Source organism: Triticum urartu, chromosome 1 (genome assembly GCF_003073215.2).
Source record: "Triticum urartu cultivar G1812 chromosome 1, Tu2.1, whole genome shotgun sequence".
NCBI classification, from domain to species: Eukaryota; Viridiplantae; Streptophyta; class Magnoliopsida; order Poales; family Poaceae; genus Triticum; species Triticum urartu.
In genome coordinates this window covers 543047259-543067429 of record NC_053022.1, presented here as the reverse complement: position 1 = coordinate 543067429, position 20171 = coordinate 543047259, and the positions used below count along the sequence as shown (strand labels likewise).

The 20171-nt window shown below is 43.5% G+C and overlaps 1 protein-coding gene across 1 annotated transcript; it reads right to left on the bottom strand.

The window, feature by feature from the left end:
- Positions 1–776: 776 nt before the first annotated feature.
- LOC125538496 lies at positions 777–1427 on the bottom strand. Its single transcript, XM_048701779.1, has one exon. It carries the CDS (start codon positions 1410–1412, stop codon positions 957–959), a length of 456 nt encoding a protein of 151 aa, XP_048557736.1. The 5' UTR covers positions 1413–1427; the 3' UTR covers positions 777–956.
- Positions 1428–20171: the final 18744 nt, after the last annotated feature.

Sequence of the window (20171 nt, the reverse complement as noted above, 5' to 3'; positions counted from 1 at the left end):
CCTTATCGCCTCAACAACACAACAGGAATCTATGCCGAAACTCCATCGACTACTACAAACTCGAGGGGGATCAAAGTTCGAAAGACAAACTCGCAGAAAATACACCGCCATCTGCCCGAGTACCGCACCTGCAAGCACTAATAAACCCTAATATAAACTAATAACCGAGGCGGTGGCACCAGAATTCCCCTCCCCGCCACCGGCCGTCGGAGTTGCAGGTAGAGGGAAGGCGAATCCATGGACTCGCCGGTGATGTCTGAGGAGAAAAGTTTGCCCTAGCTGTCTTAGGTTAGGGGTGGACAAGAAAGTCGTATTTCCGCCCTAAGTTTTTCGAGGTATTGTTGACCCATAGTTTTGATGATTCATAAAAGAAAATTAAAGAGGGTAATGATCATCAAGTCTACTTCAAATTTAGTCCCCGTGCTGTGCTAGGTGGGGACAAACGATGGTGATGCAAAAATATAGATCTTCCAACTCACTGCCATGCGGGGCCGCCCTAAATTGGTCTTGGATCCCTTTTTATGCGTGGCTAGCTGCGAGTCTCCTGAGGCTATTTGCCGCTTTCAACTCACTGCCATGCGGGGCCGAGCTGCAGGTGTACCACAGCAAGCCCTCTACGTGACGCGTGTGCTGGTTGTTGGGTGGTGTAGCAGGTTGTAGTTCACACGTGTCCACCACTTTTCGGATTATTTGACTGAGCATCTCTGCTCCGTCATGACGTCTCTAGCCTTAAAACCAAAAACAAAAACAAAAACAAAGCAGCAGGCTTATCCAAATAATCACGGCGAAATGGGTTTCTTTCTTTCTCTGTACTCTGTGCAACACACGGCTTCAGTCAGAAGCAGGAGTTAACAACCAAAATGAACACGCCGATCATACGGTGATCAGACCAAGAAAGAATTGGTCTCACACACGCGCGCGGCCAGACCACGAGCAGCTCGTGATTCGCTCGCTCATCAGTGGCACACGATGGTCTCGAAGCAGTCGATCCCGTCGAACTCCGGCGCAAACCGCGGCCGCAACGCCGGCGATTTCCCCTTGTCCGGCTGCTGCTCCGCCCCCGCCGGCGGACCGCCCTGCTTCCCCTCTTGCCCTGCTCTGGCCTGGCCGTCGTCCCGCAGCTTCCTCCCCTGCCAGGAGAACCGAGCCCAGCCGGCGTCGGGGGCGATGTCGGCCGGCGACGCGCTCAGGATGGAGAAGGCCAGCACCTTGTCCATACTCGATCGGTTGGAGACGGGGATGATTCCTGCAGCTGCTCCGGTGGCCGATGCTTTCTTGCACGCACGCTGTATTGAGTTTGCTTCAATCAATCGATTGCCTTTGCTTGCTTGCTTGGGTTGGTGAAAGGAGAGAGGGGACGCGACCCGGCTTATATACTGCGGAGCATCGACATGGAGGAAAGTTTTGGTCATGGCGGTTTCAAGCGCTGGAGGAGTCCAGAATATTCGTGGACGCGGCCGCGAGGGAGAGCCTCGTGACGCACGCGGTGGCGTCGTGGAGGTTGCAACCGTCTCGCGGTTTCGGGCTTTCGCGCGTGTTTATCTTCTTTTCCTCCTGGGCTGCTTTCCCTACCCGCGAAAATTGATAAACCTGGCACTTTTCTAAAACTTTGGCATAAAATGAATCTAATTCAAATTTTCATCACAAAATGGCCAATTTCCATGACGTCCGGGCCTGGGGCGCCATACGAGATACAAACCGGTCCGGAGATTTCGGGGGCCAAAGGCGAAATTTTAATCTGGCCCTTAGCTAGCGAATGTTTACTTGCGAATGATTTCACTGTTATTTTTAGTTTGTGAGGGGTGACAGTCTTTAGAGCGACATGGCAGTTTTTGTTAGAGAAGACAATTTTTTTTAAACTGCCACCATTTGTTCTCTTCTCAGAACTAAAACTGCCATAAAAAAGTTCGTTTGTCACCCCTCTCTCAGCGAACGATTGCTAGATAGGATTTCTGTTAATATAACACTAGAATGCTGACCAATATTATTACTACTAGCACAAATGCCCGTGCGTTGCACCGGGCGAAAAAGGGACACAACCGGCTTCATTTTCCATTATGCACCATTTTATATATCCAATTTTAATAAACATCGATAATAAGGCTAAGCAGATTAGTGTTTTTTATAGCATAGCAAACATGCCCGTGCGTTGCAGCGGGAGTTTTAAAAAATAGCCCATGGTCCTAACCTTATCCAATAAGCATGGCTAAAGACACCCCACCCCTGAAGTTCAGAATCTCAAAAAAAAAAAATCTAAATAGTTGATGCATCTGTATGCCCTTACATATCAATCAAAATCTAAGGAGAAGAACCCTAGACACAAAAACTATTGCCAACCATTTCCTAAGCTTTAGAGCAGAATGCAAAATAAACATTTACATGAACAAAATATATAACATTTTGAATCATGAATAATTAAATACAGCCATTCCCTAGATTAGGTAAGCAATATATCTAACGTTGCAACGGGAGAAAAAAAATTCATAATCTCCAATGACAATGACAACTTTTTTTTTGCATCACCGATAACATTTTGCCGAACATTTTGTTCAATTTCATTAATATTTTTTAATACATGATTTTTTAAAAATAATGAATATTTTTCACAAACATTTGTTTTCAAAATATGCGAACATTTTTTGAATACTCTAACATTTTAAAAAATTACAAACATTTTTGAATCCATAAGCATTTTATGATTTATTGAACATTTATATAAATTTTTTAAATATTGAAATGTATTTTTTGGCATTATTTTGACTTGGTCCAAACACAAGCGTTTTGCATCTAAGGTATTCTCTAAAAAAAAGTCGCAGTGGGTCGGCCCAATGAGCGCAGCAGCAACAGCAGCCGGTCCCAAGGACAGGCCCAGTTCTCCCCGCTAACCGCTAACCTAGCGAGAGGGGATGAGCACCTGCTCGATCCCCACTTCCCACGCGCGCGCGCACCCCGCCGCCGCCAACCGCTGGGCCACTGGCGCCATGGCCGCGGTCTCACCGGTGAGGGCTGCTGCCTCGATCCCACACGCGCGCACCCGCCGCCGCCAGGGCAGCCCTTCCCTTCATTCCATATCTCCCTCTTGCGCCACTTCTCCTTGTACCTCCCCTCCGGCCACCGGCGCCCATGGCCATCACCAGCGCTGCTGGTCCGATCCGGCCACCGGCGCCCATGGCCGTCACCAGCGCTGCTGGTCCGATCAGGTCGGATCGGACTTTTTTTCCTTTCCGTTCTACTTAGTCGATAGGGGACTGAAACAGCCGGGCAACCAGAAGGCACAATCGAATCATTTTTCTCACTTATTTTTGGACTGGGGGTTCTATTTTCGAAAAGCAAAGGGACTTTTTTTTATAAAAACGCTGCAACGGTGAACCCCGCAACGGTGAACCCGGAGACTTAATCCGTACTTTATTATTAGGGAGAGACATGGAGAGAGTTTTCTCAAGAAAAAACTGCATGAAGAGAGGATGGGCATCGGATGCTCGCTCTGGAGCAGAGTAAGCGACGGGAACATCACGGGAAAAGGAGATGCCTGCCTCAACTGGTCGTTGAAGGACGTGAGACCACCATTAGTCGGAGAATTGACGAAGAAGAGTCGACTCAACCGGGATGAAACGCCTTAGCAAGAACCATTCCATATGTTGAAGCTGCATTGATCGACTATAGTTAGGTCGAAAGCTTCCCCACCCCAGCCTCCTCCAAATGTGAAAAATCTTTTCTATGAGAAAGGTGCGAGAGGTCTGATCCACTCATCCAAATGGATGAAACCAAAGTCCTGGTTGATCCTATCTAACTAAACAAGTCCGAAGAAACAAACTAAATGGAATCCATGCACCATGATGCATTGTAATGATGGGAAAAGCCTTCAAATCTTTGCATCAGGCTCTAAAAGCAAGTTCAATAGGGTGACATAGCCGGATTATAATAGAGGTCACATCAAAATTTTGCCATGTTCGAAGAAAGACTCGGGAATTGGAGGAATGGTAGGGAAAGGGGTAGCTTACCCATGAATGAGTTGGGGCACTTGGAGCTTGGCTAGTGTGAATTTGTGTAAAGTCAAGGGTTTTTGCCCAAAAAATCCTAAAGCAAACCCATAATTTTATAAGAAAATTGTGAAAAGACCTCAGGATTATACTGAAGATTCATCCATAGTACAAAGGACCCCAATAGTAAATAAAATTACAAGTACGTCCTCAGGCCACACAACGAAGAACACTCTCGCCGGAGCAGGGTGCAGGCGCTGTCATCGCTATCACTCCGTCGCCAGAGCAAACATCCTTTCAAAGACAGCCAAGACGATCGGGAAGTCTACCAACCTCGGCCACGAAGGATAGCACATTGGACAGAACACCATCTCCGATGAATCCTCTCCAACATCCACAGATCCACCTCCATAAGCACACCTGGACCTGTCATCTGTGCCGCCAATGCGAAGCTCGACGACGCCACGACGAAGAAGAGGGAGAAAATACTCACATGATGCAACCAGAAGGTTTTGTCGATCCTAAAGGTGCTAACAAAGTGTGCAAGCTCCAGTGATCCATTTATGAATTGGTGCAAGCCTCTCGGAGTTGGAATATACGCTTTGATAGTGTGATCAAAGTATATGGTTTTATACAGACTTTTGGAGAAGGCTATATTTACAAGAAAGTGAGTGGGAGCTCTGTAGCATTTCTAATATTATATGTGGATGACATATTGTTGATTGGAAATAATACAGAACTAGAGCATGACGCGCGCTTTGCCGCGCCTATTCTTCGGTCATGGGTTAATCTCCTATGCTTATTTCGTATGTGGTCTATTTCAATTGGTTGGCTCGTTGTGTGTAATTGTCATTTAGTTGTGCCTTTTTTTCAGGAAAAAAGGATTGCAGTATAGAAGTGACAATCATGTTTAAGCATTTTATAAAAGTATCCAGTGAAAAGGATTGCATCATTGCTAAATTATAGCAGTGACAATTGGTTGGCTCGGGGCAGGGGCTTGGTGATGGGCGGCGTGGGGCGGGGGCTTGCTGGCGGGCGGTGGTGAGGTGGGGGCTCTGGGCTGGGGCTTTGCGGTGGAAAATCAGGCGACGGCGGTGGGGTGGCGGCTCGGGGTGGTGGCTTGGTGTCAGGCGACGGTGGGGCGGGGTCTTCACGGTGGTGAATCGACGGAGGCGGTGGGGTGGGGGGTCGGGGCGGGGGCTTGGTGGCGGGCGGCGATAGGGTGAGGGCTCGGGGCGGGGGCTTGGCGGTGGTGAATCGGATGTCGGTGCTGGAGAATCGAGCGATGACGGAGGTGGCGAATCGAGCCTGATTCGAGGCGGGCTGCAACGGCGGAGTCACGGAAACGGCAGTAGGGGTGGTTGGCGGCCGAATCTAGCACGGGGCGATGGTGGCATGGTGCAGTGGGTGGGTGGGCGGGTGGTGGTCGGAGGAAAAAGACGCACGATGGAGAGAAAAGAAATAAAAAACGGTTGGCGTGCGACCAGCTGTTTTACATCACCTGGAGGTGGAGATGCAAATTTGCATCTTCAGGTGTTGTATTTTACATCACTTGGCCAGGTGATGTATTTTTTTATATCTACATCATTTATTGGAGGTAGCTTTTTGGACCTTGAAGATGCAAAAGTTAGTTAGTTAGTTTTTCACCTACATCTTCTATTCGAGATCCTCTAAAGACACAAGGCATGATCTTACTGGTATAGTATGCAGGTAACTAGAGCACTTTTGTTTGCTGAGGCATCCGTCCTGACCGATTTATAAATTGGCTCATAAGTATAAGATAATCTGTTGTTTATTTAATTAATTAAGCATTAATAAAAACATTAAGCATTGCATGCAGTAAATTAAGCGGGTTTTTTTTTGCGAGGGCGGTAAATTGAGCGGTTAATTATTGACTATGCAGCTTGTGATGTAGTGGCAAGGAACGTTACAAGGCTGCTGCACGTCGTGCTGTTAGTGTCAAGCGAGAAAAAAGCATAAATGGGCCAAAAAATGCCCTCCACGACCCCAAGCCACCAGAGGCCAGGAAATTATGGGAGCTTAGTAACTAGATAGATTTCTGGATAGCATAAAAGGATACTTGAATAAGAATTTTTCAATGAAAGACCTCGGCGAAGCTGCTTATATATTGGGCATCAAGATCTATAGAGATAGATCAAGACGCTTAATTGGACTTTCACAAGGCACATACCTTAGTCGGAGAATTGACGAAGAAGAGTCGACTCAACCGGGATGAAACGCCTTAGCAAGAACCATTCCATATGTTGAAGCTGCATTGATCGACTATAATTAGGTCGAAAGCTTCCCCACCCCGACCTTCTCCAAATGTGGAAAATCTTTTCTATGAGAACGGTGCAAGAGGTCTGATCCACTCATCCAAATGGATGAAACCAAAGTCCTGGTTGATCCCATCTAACTAAACAAGCCTGAAGAAACAAACTAAATGAAATTCATGCACCATGATGCATTGTAATAATGGGAAAAGCCTTTGAATCTTTGCCTCGGACTCTAAAAGCAAGTACAATAGGGTGACATAGCCGGGTTAGAATAGATGTCACATCAAATTTTTGCCGTGTTCGAAGAAAGACTCGGGAATTGGAGGAGTGGAATGGAAGGGAAAGGGGTAGCTTACCCATGAATGAGTTGGGGGCACGTGGAGCTTCGCTAGTGTGAATTTGTGTAAAGTCAAGGGTTTTTACCAAAAACAATCCTAAAGCAAACCCATAATTTAAAAAAAATGAAAAGACATCTGGATTATACTAAAGATTCATCCATACTACAAAGTACCCCAATAGTAAATAAAATTACAACTACGTCCACAGACCACACAACGAAGAACGCTCTCGCTGGAGCGGGGTGCAGGCGTTGTCGTCGCTGCCACTCCATCGCCTAAGCAAATATCCTTTCAAAGACAACCAAGACAATCAGGAAGTCTACCAACCTCAGCCACGAAGGACTAGCACATCAGACAAAACGCCATCTCCGATGAATATTTTGCAACATCCACAGATCCACCTCCATAAGCACACCTGGACCCGTCCTCCGTGCCGCCAATGCGAAGCTTGACAACGCCACGACGAAGAAGAGGGAGACAATACTCACATGTCAAGGTTGTCGTTGCCGCTACGCCGACTCTCTGGAGGAGCCAGGAACATGGAATCCAAGGATCCACAAGGAGAAAAATCTTGCCTCGAGCCGCCACTGCCACCAACGAAGAAGGTAGCCAGACCACCACTCAATTCGTAGACCAGCGGGATAAACACGCCCCCCACATGCCGGCAGCAGTAGCACCAGCAAGGGGAAGGGAGGGCGGCGAATTATTCCTTCGGATCGGCGCCAAATAGTTCACCAAATCGACGCCTGGCAGATCTAATCCTACCATATTTACGCGTCAGATGGAGAGCAAACCCATAAATTGATAAGAACATGACGAATATAACCGTTGGCTCTATCTCATTCTCACGACATCTAGAGCCAGTCTAATACATAGCTCATCAATTACACCCTCCGTCCAAAATAAATGTCGCTGATTTAGCAATCAGCGACACTTATTTTGGGACCGAGGAAATAGTACTTAGCTACATATTAGTACTACTATGTTTTTTCGAAAAAGTACTACAACGTTATTAACAACGTTTGGTACACCCCCACAAAGTTTTCTGGAGCTCATGCTACTAGTGGCTATAAATTTACGTCTCGTTCCTCTTCTCTCTATTCCAACTCTCATAGATTTTTTGTGAAATTCTTTAACTATATTTTCTCTGAAGGTGAGCAACGTGGATGCCACACGACATGTTGACATTCCATGGCAGCATGTGCTATTTTGGACTAAACTGTAAAATTCAAGCTCGGGAATACTGGTGTGGCTTACATCTTCATGGGCTAAAGTGAATGGAGGAACTACATCATGAACATGATAAAGGGTGTAAGTTTGTTCCATCTATTGTCGTTATCTGACAAGGCAAACCATCATTCCACAACTTTTTCTTCTTTGAAGAAACAGCTGTAATTTTCTTCATACTCGTAACAACCATAGTACATTGATTTAGATGTAAGATCAAATGAAATACATAGTAAGTCCTATGACAAACAAATAGAATGAAATATCTTGGAAACATCTTCTATGTGGTATCAATATCTGCAAAGATGAAATATTCAAAAGACTTCAGTAAAGAGGTTACAATTAGACCAGAGCAACGATGCTACCACTCTTTCACCCACACAAACTTGATTACCAATAAAGATTTCTAAAAGCTCCTTGAGTTACGCATCAAAAACTATGGGAATCCTTGAGCGATGAATTTGGGACGGGGATGATCCCCTAGAAGTGCAAGCTATCGAATCACAATATCTTCACTAAGATGTCGATGAAAGATTACAAATCCACAAAGAATCAAACCAATAAAAGTAACTTGACACAATAACATAAACTTATCAAATCCAAATAATCGTATTTGCCATGATACAAACCTCTCTAACTTCATTGCATCGTAAAAATAGAATGGGAGTAACTTTATTCATACAAAATTACGATTAAGACTGACTTTGATCAGTAATATACAACACCTAATGATATGGGATCCCCTCACTTATCAGCGCCAATATGGCAGACGAAGCTGAGGGGATTAAACTTCTCTAACGGCAGAGCCAAGATGTTGGCCACATGGAGAATGTTTGCAGCAACATTGTCTACTATGTGATTACTAAGTGTTCCAAGGCCCCAAGTATGTCATGGAAGGTCACAGGGACATGGAGTTTTTGTATAAATTATGCTTTGAGACCAACTTGTAATGCTCGAGATGCGATCCTAGCTTCAAGAAGACTTTGCAATCTTTCTCAAAGATAGAAGGACATTTCGGTTGCCCTAGCATATGACTAATAATCATACTTGCAAGTGTCATATACTGGTAACAAGGTGAAATTCACAATAAGTACAACTAAAAAAGATAGATGGGTAAATAAGAGATAACATTATGGCATGCATATGTCAATACATAAATATCACCAAGCAGATGTCAACATTGAGCCAACAATACATCGACCATACATATCAAGAAGGCACGGATCCGGGTATGGACAAAATGCAAATAGGCTTAGGGCCAGCAAATAAATAAGCAATGTCCACACTGCTAATCCCAGTCTGCCAGCCGGGATCCCATCCTAGTGAGCGTCGTGATCGTAACCAAGAGTCATGTAGTATCGGCCACTATCGTCATCATAGTGACCCTCGTAGTTGAGGACATCATCTAAACCTGGAGTTGTATCATCATCACCTGTATCTGGAATTGTTGCACTATATGTGAGCCATTTGAGACTCAGCAAGTACATTACCAAGGATACTAAGACTAATAACACTTGTGGGTATGATGTGGTTAAGTGGTTAGCTTGCAGCAAGCATCTAGAATTGTGAACTATCTAGTCCTACGAATATACAAGGTAAGATAAACATACACATCAGAGGTCACAATTAGTTGACCAAGAAGTGATCTTGAACACCTACCTACGAGTCATTCATAACCCCATCGTGTCCTCTTCTTTCTTGCATGCCCTCAAAAAGAGATAGTCACATTATGCACACAGTTGAGCAAGTTTTAGCTATTAGTTCAAGTTCTCTACAAAAAACATTATAAATTTCCAAGTCATCTTTAATCGTGGACACGGATTTTCGAAAGATTTAACCCTGCAGGGGTGCTTCCAACTCTCCATTATAGATTCCACACGCATAACCCGTTCATCCTAGTTCATGGGCATCGCAGCCACCGCTTTAACATGAATGTGTACCGGAAGTTCAAAGTTAACAAGTTCCTCTAGCTAATGCCAAACTAATCTAGAAGACCTCCTGGTGGGTCGACGCCCCGATCAGAGCCAAACGTATCTCTAGACCTAGTCCTAGCCGAATGAGCTATGCGTATGGTTAGCCAAACCCGGGTTGCCCCGGGTGGCGCTGCAAGTTGCTCTGTTGCAGCCAGCACTCTCGGCGCTAACCCATGGTGTTTACTAAGATACCTCGGGTTGAACACTCCCTATGCAAGTTTTATGTTGTCAAATGTAAGTACAATGTTGACCCTTCTAGAAGAGTTCAAGCTAGATAAAGGGATTCGAGGGGGGGCCATAGTACCTCACATAGTAGGATACGCTCATGAAGGAACATGATAGCTAGTATAATGGAAACTAGGGTGGATGAGTGGAACCAAGCAATGGGGCAAAGGCCAGAGCCTTCCGCCCTTAGCAAAATTTATATTCAAATTTAACAGTGATAGTAATGATATCCCAAAGATATCCATGTTGTCACATGGGAAATCCTGCACCTGCAACTACCATACTATAAGAGGAGTTGACCAAGCTGTAACATAGTAAATCAACGGTTTGCTAGATGGTGGAGGTTAGAGGCTTTATCGTGGCAATATGGAGGCTACAAACATGTGGTAGTAGGGGTGGGTAAAAAAACCGAGAACCAAGGACCGGACCCGATAAAACCGAGACCGAAACCGAATAAACCGAGGACCGAAACTTTGGTTGTTAGTTCGGCTAGCAAATGCCAGAAACCGAATTTAGATCAGTGAGATCGGTTATTGAGCTCGGTTGACTGAATCAACCAAAATAGTGCACAAATGCCCAACACATGCCCACTAGCCATTCTACCAACCCATCCACGTGACCGCTCAACCTTTTCCAGACATACATATATTCATCTAAGTAATCCTTTCCCAGCCACACATCAACCCAAACATACGCTACGTCCCAACCCTAATATGCTCCAGTTTTCACACGCACCGCCGCCGCCACCATTTGCGTGCGCACCTCCTGCAGTCACCACAACCGGCGGTTAGGCGACCCCCATGGGCGGACAGAAGGTGTTCCCTTAGCTCGTGATGCATGGCAGCCGGCAGCGACCATGGCTCCCACGCACCGACGACCATCCTTCTTCAAGGTCGTAGGTGGCGCTCGTAGCTCCCCGGTAGCGGCCGCCAGCCTACGAGCAACCATGTCCAGCAACGATTTCTTCTTTTTATTCTTCCTCCACTAGCCTCTGTGTGCTTTGGATGTCCTAATTGATTCCTATTCGGTTGTTCCATTTTTTTGCTTATAGATTTGGGTGCTCATCGGTTAAGACCGATGACCGAACCGAATTATCTGTGCCAAAAACATCCGGTTTCCTGTTTTTAGAGAAACCGATCGGTCATCACTTATGACATAAACAAAATTTTTTGGTACCCGAATAATCGAACCGATCGGTGCGGTTAGACCGAACGCACAGTCTTATGTGGTACGTAACGAGACCAAATGATAGCATCAGCCCAACTATGAGGTACATCAGCGAGTGTTACAATCATACGAAGACATCTAGTAAGTAAAGTTAGTAATAGTATCCAAGTTAATCATCATCCTTGCCTATAGTGTCCTCAACTCCATAGTAAGTTTTCCCTTCAGAGAGATCGTCACCCGATTCCTCAAACTCTGTAATGTTGTCCGACTCTATCGATAAACCAAATCGGAAGATGACATAATTCCAAGCTAAATTATTTATACCAATTTTTTTATTTTGTTACAAATAATCATGTAAAGAAATTTGTTGTTTATATGGATACATATTTTGATATATTATCATGGATACTATATTTAGGCAATGTGAACACATTTTTGTATATATTAAGATAAATAATTGTAATAAGTTTCTAATATTCATCATTATGATTTTCTAGTCGAAACGGAGAATGTATTGTATATCGCAAGATACTTTTATACAATGAAATTTCTTCAAAAATCTCTTGTTAGTACTTTTTATAAATTTAAGAAAACCAACATTACTCCACAATATAGCATGTCATTGTATAATATGTATCGCTTTTGTAGAATCCTAAAATATCCAAAGAATAGTTTGTAGAGTATATAAAAGTCTTGGAATCGAGCAAATAACTTTGCGGAGGTTTGTAAAGTACCAAGACTATTAAGTTTATATGCAACTAATTAGATAATTATGAATTATATGAAGTGTTAATGTGTGTACTTTCATCCTTCACTCCTAGCCGCTTGCTGGTGGTGTCCTTTTCTTGGTCCAAATATGTCCATACATAACATTTAACCTTTTGTAAATTCCAAAAAAATGCACTTGATTTTTGCTTTGTTTTCCTCTAAAATAGAACTTGTGTAAACTGTGTACCCATTTAGAGATAACTTCTAACTCACTTGATGCCAATCCGGTCCTCCAAGGCCGACTTGGTCCATAAGATTTTTGTATCATAGGGTAATCTACTATTTTTAAAAAGTTGATCCCTACCAAGTCTAATTCTCTCAGCATACGACCTTCCACCTCATCAAGTGTGTCATGTCAGCATCCACTAACACTATTGCAACCCATGCAAACCACATCCATACTCTTTGTTCCCACATAGTACAAGTATAAAATATTACTACATTTAAAATAGTAGCTATTGATTTAGATCATTTTCGTCATATATAATACATCTGTAAGTAATCTTCAAATTCCCGCCGCAACGCGCAGGGTAATCACCTAGTTCTATAAAATAAGACATGTACTATCTCCATACCAAATTAAAGCTCTTGATTTGTCTTTGATAAAACTTAAGTTTGACCAAGTCTGGAAAAAAGTGTTGAGGCATCTAGTTCTGTCTTTTTCATTTTTCTCAGATCTATGGATATAGTTTGCGAGGTTGAGGGCGGGGGGAGCAGGATAAGGGCGTTAGTGTCAAGTTTAGAGGTGATCTGCTATCTTTTTAGTTTTGTCATGTCAGTCTTTATGTGACTTGTACTTTGATTTTTATGATATAAATAAGACATGTTTTACCATGCAAAAAAACATCATCGGGCAACTATACATGCAACGCCTTTTTTAGAGACATCTTTACATGTGCAACTCTTCTACCCGATTAAGAGAGGCATGACTTTATCTTTTTTTACCGGGTGAAAGAAAATTATTTCAAGATAATAGGGTTACAATCGAGAGGCATAATCTCCTCAATAAACAGTGGTCCTCTACGTAGCCATATAGCAGTGCTATGTTCAATACAACGCCAGACGATTTGCTACCCTATTTTGGACGCATTTAAGCTTCATAGGAATAAACTCTCTCCTTTCCATCAAGAACTTATTATTAGCAACCAAGTGACTCTAAAGCCGAACATGACAAACCCTCCCCAGAGAAAGTCGCCAAGCCTCCGGAAAATTTGACTACACAATAACTGGGTCCTTAGTGTGCTGCAACGCTAGAGCCATGCCTTGCATAAGTGCATGAATTTATACTTCCAAGGCATCGTTGCAGTTGAACAAGAATCAGCAAGCTGCAAATATCACACTTTTATCCGACCTAGAAAGATTCATGCCCCCTTCCGCGGTACTGTCCTCAACCGAGAAGGAGCCATCTATTGAGACGGTTGCATTGTCTGTCGGCGGAGACGGACATGGAGACCACCACAAGACGATCCTCCACCGGAGGGTGCTTTCCTTTGATAATATCTTTAGTTGAATACAACCTTGCATTCGACAATGAAATCATATAACTTTGTAGATAGTCAATCGTAGCCTCTGGGGGAGGGATTTCCTTGCCATGCACAATATCATTACGTGATGACCATATGCGCCAAACTTGCATTATGATCACATCTTCAATGGCATGGCTTTGTCTCGCTGCAGAAGCACATCTCTCCTTGGGAAAGTATCCGGTGCTCCCAGCCGGGGGGTATTCCCGGTACTCCAATGTCAAAAAACATATTTTTTTAATGTTTAAAAAAATTCGAAAAAGTTGGGAATGTTAACAAGGAGTGTCACTACAAGCCCTAAAAATTTCAGGTCCAAAATCAAAGTGTAGATTGAGAAACAAAAAAGAGAAATCCATATTTGAATAGTGTGAATGTTGCTTTTATCTCTTCTTTACTATTCAAATAGACAAATAGATTTCACATTTTTGTTTCTCAATGTGTGTTTCGAGTTTGGATCTGAAAGTTTTAGGACTTGTAGTCACATTCATTGGGAACATTCACAATTTTTTTCGGAATTCTTTGAAACATTAAAAATATGTTTTTTGACATTGGAGTACCGGGAGTACCCCAAGGCCGGGAGCACCGGATACTTTCCCGTCTCTCCTTAGGCGTTATTACTAATGGGCTAGTCCAGTAGCCATTGTTGCTTTGTTTGTTTGGTTGTTTGTTTGTTCTCTTGTTTCTTGTTTGTTCTTAATTTTTTTCTTTTAAAATATTGGAAGTACATATATTTTGAAACTTGGTTTACATAAAAGATTAGAAATGTTCACCGAGAATTTGAAAAATGTTAATGCGTGTAAACATTTTGTTCTGACCAATTTGATAAAAATCTTCAAACCATTAAAAATTGTGATATTTAAAAAGAGTTCATGCATTTTGAAAAAATATATGACTTTAAAAAATATTCACACAATGCAAAAAAAGGATATCCATGCAATTTTGAAAATATTCCGTACCATCCAAGAAAAGTGTCGTGTCATAAAAAAAGTTACCCGCAAAAAACAATGTTGACCCATTTCAAAAATATATTCATGACATTGTTTCGAAGAATGTTCAAACAATGTAAAAAACATGTTTTGTATCATTCAAAAAAATATTTGACGTTTCCAAATATGCTCACGTGTTCCAAAAATATGTTAGTAAAATTTAGAAAATATTAATACAACACAAAAAATATTCTCGTAATTTCTAAAAATGTTTGTACAATTCAAAGAATTTTTTGCAGACTTCTGGAAAAATGTTGATGCATTTCAGAAATATGTTAAATGCTTATAAAATTCTATTTTTTAATACCTTTTAGACTAATATTCATAACATTTCAAAATAATCTTTGTGTATTTCGAAAATATATTCGGGATGTTATTGAAAAATATTAATATAACGTAAAAATAGTAATTAAAAATGTTTTGTAACATTTTAAAAAATGCAAACATGTATTTGAAAATAGTTTAACATGTATTTAAAAAATGTTCATCATGCATTTGAATTATATTCAATGTGTATAAAAAATTCTGCGTGCCATGTTTTTTTAAGCGGTTTCTGCGCGCCAACTGTTTTCGACGAACGACCCGTGATGGCCGGTTGCGTCCTGCCGAGGATTCATTCTTCAGTCCTCCTCGATTTGCCAAATCGCAAGCACGTCCGTGTGTCCATCCGTATTCCACGGTGGTCCAGATTAATCCAATCTTTCTTAGGCTGGTTGTAATGGGAGTATCATAAGTAGTATCATGCATGATAACTACGCAAATTTGATGAGGTGGATCATGATATTGTATCATATTAAATGTTGTGCTACTATGTGTCATGCATGTCAATAAATGAAGTCATCTATGATACTAACATATGACACTATGCACTACGAATGTAGTATCATACACTAGTATCATATGCATGATACTAGTACATGATACTCACCATTACAACCAGCCTTAGGCTAGTCATAGTGGGAGTAACTTAGGTAGTAACACAGCGCACTCCAAGAAAATTTTGCTTATATGGCATGTAGTTAATGAGGAGAGGGGTGTTTAGAGTAACATAATATGTTACTGTAACATAACGCTTCCCGAGAAAAGATAAATCTACAAGCTAATAAATAAACCCATCTATGACACTATTATTATGTTACTTTGCACTATGAAAATAGTAACTCGGACTTAGTCCTTAGCACGTTATGCTCTAGCTGTTGGAATCCACCATCAGTCAGACCAGCCGCACGGACACGGGAGCGCGGGGGGTGTACCGAAGCTTCTCTGAATTACTTATACTAGTACTACTAAAATATCCAGCTTACGTGCTGGGATGAGTGCCTATTTTGACCATCGCTCGTACTAGTATTAGACTCGTTTTTGTTTAGTTCTAGAACTGAATGGTGTCCCCGAGAGAATCGTTTATTTAGAATCGACGGAAGAGAGGAATCTTTTGGGCGATGAGTACAGAAGATAGAACCTGACGCTAAGCAGCAACGAGGAATATCCGATTATTAGGCCATTATTCCCAGCAAGGTGTCCACCGGGGACTGATCCGGCCGGAGCCTCTCTTTGTGACCCCGCTCTCCCCACGTTTCCGGGGTACGTGCCACTTGCTAATCTGGACAGGTAAAATCCCTAACCATCCCGCACTAGAAGCAAACGCTGCAACTCGGACGGCAGTGGCAAACCAATCTGTGGTTAGATGGTAAGAGGGACTGTGGTATCCCAAGTCCATCAGGGTTTAAATCCTGATACTCGCATTTATTTCTGAATTTATTTTAGAATTTCCCGCAATACGCATTCAGTGGGAGGAGACGTTCCCGTCGACGACGAGGCGCCTACGGTGACTTCGTAAATCTCAAGATGATATGCCGGCTCAGTCTTTCGAAGGTGCTCATAGAAGTAGGGTATGCGTGTGTGCGTTCATAAGAGTGAGTTTATGCACGTATATATGAGCGCTTGTGTCTATACAGATGTTAAAAAAAAACTCGGACGGCGGTGCCAACGGGTGGCGGCACGTCATCGCTCCCGTCGCCACCGCCCTGTTTAGGTTGGCGACGTGGATGGGCCGACGTCCACGTCGCCGTCCACTCCCGCCGACCTCGTGCCGGTCAAACGAAAACGAACGGCACGGACAGACGCGCGGCCCCGGTCCCCCGTTGTGTGTGTGGCCCTTGTCCGTTCGCCTGCACCGCACCGCACCGCACCGTGGCGTGGCGCCGCTACGGCAGCAGCAACAGTAACAGCACACGGGCGCTACGGCCTACGAGCGACGCGCCCCGAAGCGCCGTGCGGCGTTGCCGTGGGCCGAAAGGTTCCCGGGTGTACGTACGTGCTGCATCCGTGCGGGTTGACCGCCGCGACGTACGCTATCGAGTACTGGTATGATATATGATTCACAGGGTGCTTGAGCTTTCATCCATTTTCACTTTGGTGTTTGCTCTCTTTGATGTTCCTAGTTGTAGAATACAACTGGTGGAAAAATTTAGCTCGGACGTATATTATTACGTGCATTCTTTTATGTATCCGTCAAACCTACCTATGTGACATCGTGTTTTCGTCCTCGTCTAACATCAGGCACACGTGCTCGCTCTATCTCCTTCTGACACGTGGGCCTCATTTGTCTGCCAGGTAAACAAGTAGCGATTTTATAAGATTGACACAATTGCCTTTCTCCACATGACACTTTGTGTTGTCAAACTAATGAATCCCTTTTCGCCTCTGCTCCGACGAAGCAATAAGCACTAGGGTATCCACCCACCCGTGAGTTCCAATAGCTCCCCTTCCGCTCAAGAAAGGTTATGGACTCGCTACTTTCTTTAGTTGATATCTTACCGTCTAAGCACATAGTACCCTCTGGGATTGGTGAATCAAAGTGAAAACGATACAAAATGTACATTTATCTCCCTCGTCTCTATATTCTTTGAAAAGTTCACAAGTTTCTTGTGGGTTCTATTCCAGCCACCCCTAAGTGCTTTGATAGCATGCCATCCAAGCGACTAGCTTTCGGGTAATATGTGTTTTCTATCCTAAGGTCAGCAAGTAGGTAAGCAGAAAGATTTTCCAAGGCAGCAGCTTTCAAATAATATGCGTTTCAGATATTAACCCAATGGTCCGTAGTCCTTGGCTTAATCACCGAGCGCTAATGCGCTGTTGTTGGAATCCACGATCACGCCGAGCGGATCTCAGACCGTGCTCGTCGTACTGAAGCTTCTCTGAGTTAAAATTGTAGCAGTATGTACTAAACTATTTCCAGTTTAGCTGCTCGGATGAGTGAGCAGTTTGACCATGGCAATGTCCGCAGCACTGCACACTCATTTATCTATTTCTATCTCTTGATGAGGAGAAGAATCTTTCTAGATCGAAAACTGAAGTGTCCGAAGAGAAGAACCTGATGCTAAGCAGCAAAGAAGAATATCCGTTTAGTAGGCCATTAGTCCAGGTGTCGACCGAGGATTGCACTGGCCGGAGTGCACCCCCCACGTTTTCCACCGGTACCACTTGCTAATCCATCGCCAGATCGATCAAGCCCAGCCGGCCAGCCCCCGTGAAGAAGCCGCCAACAGTGGTACCAGGGCCGGGCGGTCGACACGTACGTCGTCGCATCCTCGTCCTGTTCAGCGATCCTGTTCAGCGACGTGGACGGGCTGACGCCGGCCTTTTAGGCCCTCGTGCCGGTCAAACGAGCAAACTGCACGGACGGGCGGACGGCCGGCCGGCCGCGCAGCTCCGGCCCCCCCGGTGTGTGTGTGTGGCCTTCGTCCGTTCGACTGCACTGCACTGCACGGCAGCGCTGCGCCGCTACGGCAACAGCAGCGGGACACGGGCGCGACGATCGGCGGTGCCGAGGGCGGAAATGTCCCGGGTGCACGTACGTGGTGTGTGCGTGCGGGTTGACCGCGACGTACGCTATCCTTGGAATACTCATCAGCTCGACTTGAGAGAGCTTGAACTTGCCATCCATGTTGGGATAGTTCTTCTGAGGCTTATCCTATATGTAAGCCGCCTGGAAATATATCTTGGGTAAGTCGATTTTATAGACTATTAGATTAAGGATCCAACGGCCCATCTCCTTTCTTCTACCTTCGGCTTTCTTTCTCTTTTCCTAATACTAGCACACATGCCCGTGCCTTACAACGGGAGATAGAAATAGCACCTCCATAGCCTAATAAGCATGGCTCAAGACCCGCACACGTGCGAACCAACCTGTGGTCCCCAGCCCACGAGAGTTCAAGTTCTAGACTTGACATTGGTGCTTGCATTTTCCTGGATTTATTTCAGGCCTTCCATAGATGTGCGTGAAGTGGGAGTAGATGCATGTTCCCGTCGACTACGAAGGTGTTTGTGGTGACTTCATCAATCTCAAGATGATGTGTCGGTTCAGTCTCTCGGGGGTGCTCATAGGGGTAGCGTGTGCGTGTGTGCGTTCGTAGAAGTGAGTGTATGTGAGCGACTTCGATTGTACTACACCTTCCCACCCGTATGACACCTGTATGTGGTATGATTCCTCTTGTATGCCTGAGTGCCGTGATTCTTTGTTGCCCGACAGCTAGGATACAATATGGTTTGATATTGTGCCCATGGGATTGCAATTGAGAGAAAACAATCTTTTCATGTACCAAGCTCAATAAGTTCATTTAAAACAATATTAGATATTCAATAACACATGAAAATGCATTGAATAAGCATTAATCCAAATATTTATTTTTGTGATAAAACACGACATCAATTGCATGTAGATTAAATATGTAGATAAGACCTTGGGCGCTGCAATGGACATAAAATAAATAAACATTTTCTTACAAACCTATAGAATAATTTATGATTAGTTTTGGTAGCCTTCTTACAAACCTCAACAACGCCGATGGCGGCCACAGCAACTTCAAGAAAATCTTGAGGTATCTACGTGCAGGACTAAAAAGAAACCCTTCTTGATTGCAAGGCCGGCTCAACAAAAAAATTATACTACAGATGCATGCGAACTCGGTCACAAAGAAATATATGATAGAAACTTCCCTGCCAAAATAATTATGATAGAAACTGACTACATTATCGTAGCCACTAAAACCTGAGTATACATTTTAAATTTACAATGACATAAAAACCACATGACGTACAAATTATAGGTGCAACAACCTAAAGCTAATTATCATAGTGTTGTATAATTTGCTATAAGTTGTGGCTGGGCCCTAAAAGGACCATTGTGAATATCCTTCGAGTGAAGATAATAAAGCACAAGGTAACACATTACTTCTATTCCTATTATGGTATGCTGAAATACCTATTAATGGAGAATGCAAGAACAATAAGCATTCTTTCTGAAACTCTATGTTTATTCCTTTTAATGGCTGAGCCATTTTAACCATTCGCACAGGTTAACGCGGCATAAACTGCTCAAACTTCAAGGTCAAACAAACTACTGCTGCCTGAACGCGCGTATATTTATTGATGCAACAGGAAGATTCAAACTACACAAAAGAATGTTTAATATACCTCTAAATGGGGCTAGGACCTAGGAGACAATACTAACAACCAAGAAAAATACATTTACCGATCTGGCACGCAATAATTCACGGACGGAAGAACTCAAATAATATATTGAGCAAGAAAAATTGTGTAATCTTAATAGATAAATTTTGCTGGTACAATAATCTGCATGGAAATGAAAAACAAAAATACGTTGTTCATGGATGTAAGTAGAGAGCAGCTGCAAGGAAATTTCAGCA